Here is a 9778-nt window from a genome sequence, read left to right on the forward strand (position 1 = left end):
GGGCCAAATTAGATTTATACAAATTAGTTGTAATTTATTAATTTAAATTGTTAAAAATTAACTTACTTTTTGATATATGCTATTAATATATAAATTTAAAATTTTAATTTCATTCATAAAATAAAATATTTTTAATTACGTTACTAAATATTTTCTTTTTGAAAATTTTGGGGGGCCATGGTCGACCAAAGCTTCCGCCCCTGTCGGCAAGGGTTCCAATCCTACAGCCTACTACAAGGCAAGAAAATATTGAACCCTGGAATTACAAACATAAAGCAGGCAGCGATCAGGGGAAATTATTGTAAGCTACTTTTCCTACACGGTTCCATTTAGTTATTAATGAAATTATTTTTCAGGATCTGATTGGATCTTGAGAAAATCTACTAGTTAACTAAACATTCTATAAATTAGTTCGTTCGATGAACCCTGCAAAATGATTGCTTTCAGGAAGACCATCACAAAACAGGCAGTGCACCTGATCCAAGTTTCCAAGTATATGCATATGCAGATTCATCCGCTTCATTTTGAAAAAATTAAAATTACAATTTCATACAAAAAAGAAGTTGATAGAAAACAAAAACTTGAACAAAAATATTTACATATCAATGTATTCCCACTGCATAAGCTAAATGATCCCCCTGAGCTAAATGAAGGTAAGCAGCAAAACTTCAATATGGCATCTGGGACAAAACTGGTAGCTCTTCAGTCACCCAACTAACACCCACTTACATCTTATGGTTTTGATCCTGGATTAATCTCATAGAATTCTTGGTCAGATGTAGAGGAAGAAACATGTGTATGCGCTGTTGTCGAATTTAGGGTTTGGCTCCCACTCAGACTTTGAGAGTGTTGACGGAGGTCTCTCATGGCTTTAAACCTCAAATCTTCAGTATAGCTACTAGGTTCCGGAACTGTGTCAGGAACAGCCATTCGACCTTCAAGCATGTTCACAACTTCGGACATGGTAGGTCTATTTGTAGGGGATGCGTTTGTGCACAAAAGGGCTACTTTAACCATAGTTTCTGCTTCTTCTTGGCTGAACTCTGACTTCAATGTTTCATCAACAAGCTGCATCAGATTTCCACTCTGTTGCAAATGGCATGCCTGCAATGTAATTATCTTCCTCGTGAAATTTTCAGTTCAGGAAAAGTTTCTGCAATTAGCTCAAACTATTATGACTTCTGTTATTGATCATTGCACATAGCGCAAGTTGTGAAAATAACAAAAATTGAGCGATGAATTAAAAACCAAAAAGTAGGGAGTACCAGATCCAAGAGACAAACACAATGGTTGCTTGGCATAAAATTATTATTGCTCTTCCCACTAACAATTTCCAAGGCCACAACACCAAAACTGTAAACATCTGCTTTGTCAGTCAAGTAACCCCATAGCGCATATTCTGGTGCCATATACCCTCTGCACATCAAAATGGAAAGTAACAAATTTTAACAAAATTTGCCTTATATGTAACTACAGTAATTATATAATAAAATGTGAAAGCTTTTAGAATCATTAAGGAATGCAATTACTGACATGGTTCCAGCAATCCGGGTGCTGATGTGGCTCTTTTCCTCTTCATCAAGTCTAGCCAACCCAAAGTCCGAAATTTTTGGGTTCAAGTCCTTATCTAGCAGCACATTAGTAGCTTTGATGTCTCTGTGAACAATCTTAAGTCTTGATTCTTCGTGGAGAAAAGCTAGACCCTTAGCTATCCCAATACAGATCTTAAGTCTTGTAGGCCAATCCAGTTTAAGCTGATTATTTTCATCTACAAATCATCCCGCAAGAAAATCTCATACACATCAGATTGTATCTTCATATTTTAATATTTACAAATTTGTTCAGTAGAGCCTATGACTGCAGGCAGACTCACCAGATAAAGCATGGGCAAGACTATTATTTTCCATGTACTCATATACCAGCAATAATTGGTCCCCTTCAACGGAAAATCCATGCAGCTTAACAAGATTTGGGTGTTGCAAACAAGAAATCATGCCAATCTCATTCAAGAATTCACGATTTCCTTGCCTTGATTTAGAGGAGAGTTGTTTTACTGCTATCACAGTACCATCAGGTAATAGACCCTGCATCCTAACCTTTATTTAGAATCTCACATAATTTAAATAATCCAAACAGGATGGTAGAAATTGTTGGCTAAAATACCTTGTACACAGGACCAAAACCACCTTCTCCAATCTTGTTAGAAGAATCAAAGTCATTAGTAGCAGCTCTGATTTGTTTCAATGAAAAGGTCCCTGTTGGCAAATCAGGTCCTTCACTATCTGTCCAAAGAGGAGGCAAAGAAGGTGAGTGCCAACTGCCAAGGGATTGTCAATTCTTTAACATAATACTGAAGGGCCACAGACAGAAGACAGCACAAGTCAGCAAATCACCTTTAACAGGTTCTAGCAAGAAATGTTCTATTAGTAAAGTGTTGGAATATTTAAGTGTTAGAATTCTCACACATCGGAAAGAAATAGGATGAGTGAAGGACATATAAGTGAGAATGACCTATAAACCCATTAATTTAAGGTTTTGGATTACATGTGGTGTCAAGCCTAAGAGTGTATTATTTCACAAGACTCATCAAGAAGGATTCTCCCCGTTTCTCTAACAGAAAGTAAGGCTGCAAGCCTGTTGGGAAGGGTATCTTTCATCCAACAATTATAGGTATTTACTTTCACTTTTTAAAAAGCCAGAACACAGCATTTATGAACCATCTAACCCATTGAATGATTAGATTAACTTTGCACTACAACCAGATTAATTAATTAATACAGTTATAAAACTCTAGATAATCATCACTATTGAGCTGAAATGTTGTAGTCACTAAACAGTCAGAGTATCATACAAACCTGTGATTTATTTAGATCTTACATTTAAATCACACATGCATGCTATTATTTTGGCATCTGAAAGAAGAACACTCCTCCAATTTTCCAATTCTATTAAACCAGGGACATGAAGTTAGGTAACTTATGTTTTCTGTTTACGTGCAAAAAAACCATTCACCTTTTTGTTTGCCCCATTTTCCTGGTAAATAGCCTCTCCACCAAAGAATTCCCAGTACAATGAAAATAAGGCATGATGCTCCAACAACTCCGACAACGATATGAACAGTTCCCTTCTTTTGAACACTCGAACAAAGTTTCAGATCTGCCAATCAAACAACTAACTATATTATGACACAACAGCGATAAAGAGAGAGAAGGTGAATTGGAGATAAAAGCCCTGAACACCTATTGCTAAGCCACTGGGCTACTAGAACTATCACCCTGTCTTTCAGTAGGTATATCTTAAAAATTTTATTCACAATTATCAAACCATACTCTATGCCCTTTTTAAATGTTTGGAGTAAAAGAAGAGGAGGGGGTAGGCAAAATGAGATGAGAAGAGTATACACAAGTGTAGGTTTACAGTAACGGACCCCAATTGATAGTACCTCCCAGAAGCTACAGGATTACGCATACTTAAAAGTTTGTATAAAAGAGAGGAAATAAAACTCACCAGAAGCCACAGAGATGGCTGATATTATGGCGCCATAAACCCCTCTATCAGGAATTCTTGTTGTTCCTTTGCCAGCAAAATAAAATCGGATCTCCAAGATATTATTGGTCACATTGACATCAGGTACAGGTATTACTAAAGGCTTGTGGGCACCACCAATCTCATCTTCAATGTTGAAATCCTTCCTTACTAACCTTTCCTGTGATAATGTAGTCCATTTAGTCAGAAGCTACAAACATCATAAATGTCTGTTCCATAAATGTGACAACTCACCAGAACATAAATATCAAATATGCGCCTTCCCAGGCTGCTATATGTTTTGTCATTAGTGAACTGTATCTCTTCAAAGTGAAGTTTTACCATGTACTTCCCATTTTGTAAACAATAATGGAAATACGTAAGAGAAATTGGTGATTTGCGTGCTGTTGAGTACAGTTCAGAAATGTTTGGCGAATGCAGTGCCACAGTATAACGAGTATTTTGGTAATCATTATCATCCATGAAGTCACCAGTGCTACTAAATCCCCAGTAGCTTTGGTCATTTATATAATATTTTGCTGCACCACCTTCAACTGCTACATCTCCTTCATATAAAATGGATGTTTTGTTTTCCTTGACAATTGTATCTTTTCCACCACTGTTAATATGTAAACAACTTGAATCTGCCATCAAAGAATAAAAAAGTTAATGAAGACCAAAAAAAAGTAGAACATCTGAAGGTAAGTTCACTAGTTTATGAAGAAATTACAAATTAGGGTGTGAAAGTTCTAATTGAATTTTACAGCAGTCAATATCAATATCAGACTTCAAAAGAACACCTACTCACACTGAGGACATTTGAAAGTCTTCATGCATGGAAGGTGTGGTCTATCACAAAGTAAAAAATAGTATAGTTTAGCACAACATTGATACAATGCATTTGAACAAAATCTATATTATAACTTCTTCCACATTGTTAATTTGGTTCCCAAACGAAGGACAGAACTAAATAAAGCAGAAAGCATCTTACAAGCTATTCACCGCTGTTGAGCTTCGGTATAAGTTCAAGTTTAGGTTCCTAGAGAAAGAAAATAAATGAAAAATTCTTCAGATCCAAAAAGTATATGAAGCCATAAGAATAAAGGATGATTACTAGAAGATTATCCTCACATGTTCTCTCGACAAGCAAGTTGCTCAGGGCCTTGTAAAGTAAAGTTATTGTACGACAAGTCACTGTGTACAAGAATTAGAGAAAAAAGTTAGTGGCTTACCCTAAAAATTTTTTCAAACCAAAGCCATGTATTGGCTGAGAAAACATAACAATATTGAGGCAACTTCACAAATCACATCTAAAATGAAAACTTAATCTGCTTGCTAATTCAGCCTTCCTGCAGTATTCAAAATAATGAGAAGAAGAAAACAAATGAAAACAGGGATATCTAAGAAAAGAACGAGATGAAACTGAAAGCTGGAGAAAAAACTGGAAGCATCATACTGTTCCAGTAACAATGCTGTGACTTCAATATAACTGGCAGCTATCCACACATGTCACTTGCCTCTCAAATGCTAGCAAGCTAAGGAACAGATATGAGGGACCCAAAAACAGAGTGGTACACTTCTGATTTCAAGTAAGCAGATTATTATGCTGTTCAACTATTTGAAAAAAAAAAAGGAAAAGAAAAGAAAAGAAAAAAGTCAAACAATTTTTGAGCTCAAACACACGCATTAGTAGGATAATCTGTTTCCCATTCTCATTAAATAACTCAGCATTGCAATACACCAAAGAGATGAGCATATAAGAGATGGGAAAGCAGAACAAATAATGAGCACATAGAATCAAATACAAGTTGCTGATATCTGCAAAGACAAATCAAGAAAATAACATCCCAGACAGATACATACATATTACTTCCTTGCTTCAAGATTGAATCTGGCACATCTCCACTTAGCAAGTTGCCTGTTAAGTAGCTAATCAAGCAATCAACTGATTAGCATGCTATATCAATGATAGGTCATGGAAACAATTATAAGAAGTCCAATATGAAAATTTTATGTTGAGTTCACAGATATAGGGTACATTGTCCTATTATAAATACGTCTGTTTTTAATGCTCAAAAGTATATCAGGTTTATTGTGCATACATCTGCTTGGTACTTTTGGTTCAAATTGTTTGTTCTGTTCATAAAATTTATTATACTTTTTGCAGTGAGATTCATAAAAATTTAAGCTGCATACTTACACAAATCGTAGATGCTGTGCAGGTATGGAATCTGGAATTCTCCCAACCAAATTGTTGAAGCTGACATCCCTATAAGAAATACAACAGAACAATGTCAATAGAAGTAGTTTTCTTGCATTCTTGCATTCTTGCTCCCAAAAATCAACCATTAACGCTTGAGATAAGCAAAGTAGGAAATAAAAACAAAAAGAAGGAAACATTGCTTTTGCATTTTGTGCAAAATAACTAAAGCAAACCATTGTCATTTATAACATGGAAGCAAACTAGACGATGATAAAATAAAGTAAGATGAAAAGAGAATACAGAACTAGGGCGGCTTACTGAATTTGACCAAACATACATGTTCATAAACTAGGCATAAGTATTGTTTATGCTGTTTAAATAAGCTAATTCATGGATTAGCTGTGTTGTTTCAATTAAATGCCTTGTTCCATTTAAATAATAATAAAAGGAACATTTGTGTTAGTAGAATGGCTACAACGAGGTTTATAAGAGTTCAAAAACATTTGGATTTTAAGATTTTCAGGAAACAATATGAAGTGATAACAAGGGAATAGTACAAATAGAAGTAGGTCAACATGTGGATCTATCCTGAAGCATTCATCAAAGTTCTTTCCATTATTCAGCAACTGTAAGACAGTGGAAAAGCAATGACCTTACAAGCAAGGTTAATATCATACCTCACACTAAATGCAATTCAGATGTCAAAAACAATCCAATCCATGGATGACCAAAAGATGGTTCTGAGGTCCAAGTATCCCATCAAAAATATTATTCAGTTAATAATATTCTTTGTCAATGTTTCCAGAAGTCCATTAGAGAAATCCCAGCTCAAAAACTTCTGCTTAACATTGACGTCAATGTTTCACTAAGAAAGTGCATCTATAATCTGACAATAAATATCAGCATCAGCATTCAAGATTCAGGTGTCTATTCGTAGAACGCCACTGCAGCTTATCATTGGTTTAATTTAATTGATGACTATTGCTATTTTTCTAGGCCAAAATTGGTTTTCTTCCTTTTCTCTCTAATGCAACAGCACGAAAATCACCATAATCATTTTTACCAACATTCATATAAGACTTATAATCAACTTCCAGATCAAGTTGTCAATGTTTCTCAAAGTTATTAAGGGATTCCACTTGCAGTCGTTTTGCTTCACTGAAGCAAACAATCAGAGTTTAGAGGGGCATATTCAATTTAATACTGGTTTGGGAATTTATTTGCCAAGCTTTACATGGTGTACTTACAACAGTTCCAAACTCTTCATCCTCCAGATGTACACAGGAAGCTCCCCAGAAATGTTACAGTTCCTCAAAACCCTAGTAATAAATAACCGACTCACATTAAGTCACCATCATCAAATTAAAAAAACTACAGTTCATAAATGCAAACTTTTGTGACATAATTAATTCAACGCACAATCTTATTATGCCTGTCATGTTGCTTAGGTTAGGGAAACCCTGGCTTGGTCCTCTTATGTCACTAATTCTCCTGTATCACAATTTAACAATACCTCACCTTGAGCAGAAGATAATGATATTGGTAAGCAAAAAAATAAAATAACTATATCGCATAAGGCTACTAGGCTGAAAGGACTTGGTTTTATACTTACAACTCAACTAAGTTATTCAAAAGGGAAATATTTGATGGAATGGGGCCATCCAGTCCACTGGCATGCATTTCTCTTCAATGATTCAAATTTAAATAAGAATAACCATTATGAAAAGAGAACATATAACTAAAGAATTGGAAGCATAGAATAGGTAGGGATTTACAATCTGGCAAGTCTTTTCCAGTTCTGCAGGGAGTTAGGAATGGTTCCATTGAAATTGTTATCATTTATCCTCCTGCATTGTATAATGAAGATCTGTTGATTTGACATAAGCAATAATGTAAACGTTTTATACCAAAGAAGAATATTATGAGGGCCTACAAATCTGTTAGATTAATTAGCCCAGCAAAGGACATTGGCAAATTTCCAGTCAACTGATTGGAAGACAGCATCCTGAAAATAAAAGATTACACCAAGAGACCATCAGAATGCACAGTCCTTCATCCTTACACAAAGTTTTGCAACGTCAAAGAACACTCATAATAAAGATAAAACAAAAAAGGAAAATATTGATCCCGTACAATGTTTCCAAGTTGACTAGTTTTCCAAGTTCAGAAGGTATGGCACCAGAAAATTGGTTTGCTTCAAGGCACCTGAAGAAAGACCAGAAAAGGAAAAGAAAAAAAAAGGGAAGTTATCGAGATCACCAAGAAAACATAACAAATTTGTTATTATGCCCTTCAATAATTTCCCATGGATTGAACAGGAACTAAGAAAGATCCAATAATATTTTTATATTTTTTTGGAATTGAAAACAATTTAACTTTACTACTCTAGTCACCATAATAATGCCCAAAAAACAAAAAGAACTAGTAAGATCAATTGAGGTGTGGAACCTACAGATATTTGAGAGTGGAAATATTTCCCAATTCCTTTGGAATCTCTCCTGACAAGCGATTTACAAGAACAGAGCTGCATGAAAAATACTTGTCAATGAATGATTGAAGGAGCCAATACTTGATTGAATAGGTTAGTCAGTGCTTACATTGAGGTCAACTGCAATGAAGCCCATTCTCGTGGCATAGAACCATTGAGGTAGTTGTAAGCAAAATCACTACAGTAAAATAGAAAATTTAATTAAAATGCAATTACAGTTTTTCTCCCATCAAAAATAGTAGTATTTTGTTGAACTAGTAATGTCAAAGATAATATTGAAAATTTTCAATAGGCTCTTACATTTCTTTTAGGTAAGGAAGCTTAACAAGTTGTGGAGGAAGAACCCCAGGAAGATTATATCGCTTGAGAACTCTAAAATACATGGGAAGTTGAATTATTGGTATTACAATTATAACAAATATATATTGAAACACATATAATCAGCATGGAATCAAAATAAAATCAATAAAGATGAGGGAATTATACATCCTTACGACGTGACAATCAGTATTGTTTTCATTATTGCATTTGCAATCTATGCTGTGTTCTGCATTCTTTGGTGGCGTTGGTGTTATTCCAATTACTTCACCTTCACAAGAATCAGCATTAAACTTCCAGTATGTTGAGCCCATTGTCCTTGCAATTTCTTCCAGAGCATCAACTAAACAGCATCATACAAGAGGTTAACCAATTTACAGAACACCAGAAAATGGTTCAATTTGAAATTATTCAATAACACCGCCCTGGGTGGAGGGGGGTTGTGGGTGGAGGAGAGAGGGAAGGCATAGTTCGTTCCCATTTCATTGCCTAGGAAAAGCCAAGAAAAGAAACAGAATTTCACTCACAAAACAAATGACAAGAAGATGGTCTCAAATCTTTAGCCCAAACAACCCCAAGTAACCGAATGTAGTGACAGTTCAAAAGAGAACAGCTTTTCTACATAAAAATCCAAAAAAAGCAAAACACAAGCACCAAAATTTCTGATTTTTTTCATTTTCTCGGCACCCAAGCAGAAGCACCATTAAAAAGCAACTCGAAACCCAAGATTCAAATCTCAATGTCCTTCGCTTTCCCTGCATTCTCTGAGCACCAATCAAGTTGTCCCTTTCATTAAAAGTCCCAAATAACACAAAACCCAGGACCCAAAATTCCAAGTCCTTCCCATTTCTCTACAGTTTCTTAGCTAACAGCTAACCTCACTACAGAGAGACAGAGAGGGAGAGAGACATTGACACTTACCTTCTTCTTGAACCAGCTTTGCCCCTACAAATCTCAGCACCTTGAAGCAACTGAGAGCAATAATAAAGAAAACAAAGAGCTTCCTAACAAGCATGGCCTTCGAGAAGTGAACTAAAATACCAGAGTCAGCTCAAAAAGCAATCAAATTGAGCAAGAGCAGGTAAGTATGCAAATTTTCAAGCAGATTTTACAAGTTATGAATGAGGATGCGGTAAAAATGGTAGCAATGCAACTACGCAAGCAGTCGAGATTAGAGAAATCAAAACGAAGTGGAAAAGGGCAATTTTTTTTCTTCTTCCTGTCATGGCCATAAATTATTTTCT

General features: G+C 35.4%; 1 protein-coding gene across 6 annotated transcripts; it reads right to left on the reverse strand.

Moving 5' to 3' along the window:
- Nucleotides 1-485: 485 nt before the first annotated feature.
- On the reverse strand, nt 486-9778 carry LOC110649302 (probable LRR receptor-like serine/threonine-protein kinase RFK1). 6 transcript variants are annotated; one of them, XM_058140793.1, is made up of 24 exons: nt 9456-9777; nt 8703-8877; nt 8517-8588; nt 8326-8394; nt 8181-8252; nt 7862-7933; nt 7662-7733; nt 7504-7575; nt 7341-7412; nt 7148-7219; nt 6976-7047; nt 5726-5794; nt 5389-5454; nt 4657-4719; nt 4517-4564; nt 4334-4374; nt 3781-4169; nt 3508-3706; nt 3013-3156; nt 2164-2282; nt 1874-2084; nt 1534-1768; nt 1266-1416; nt 486-1104 (listed from the first exon to the last, which is right to left on the reverse strand). In XM_058140793.1, exons 1-24 carry the CDS (start codon nt 9547-9549, stop codon nt 733-735), a joined length of 3021 nt encoding a protein of 1006 aa, XP_057996776.1. In that variant the 5' UTR covers nt 9550-9777; the 3' UTR covers nt 486-732. The 6 variants fall into 6 exon arrangements, with proteins under 6 accessions (XP_057996776.1, XP_057996777.1, XP_057996780.1 ...); XM_058140798.1 differs by having other exon boundaries at nt 1022-1153; nt 9456-9778; XM_058140794.1 differs by lacking the exon at nt 7341-7412.

This window comes from Hevea brasiliensis, chromosome 18 (genome assembly GCF_030052815.1).
Source record: "Hevea brasiliensis isolate MT/VB/25A 57/8 chromosome 18, ASM3005281v1, whole genome shotgun sequence".
Taxonomy (NCBI): Eukaryota; Viridiplantae; Streptophyta; class Magnoliopsida; order Malpighiales; family Euphorbiaceae; genus Hevea; species Hevea brasiliensis.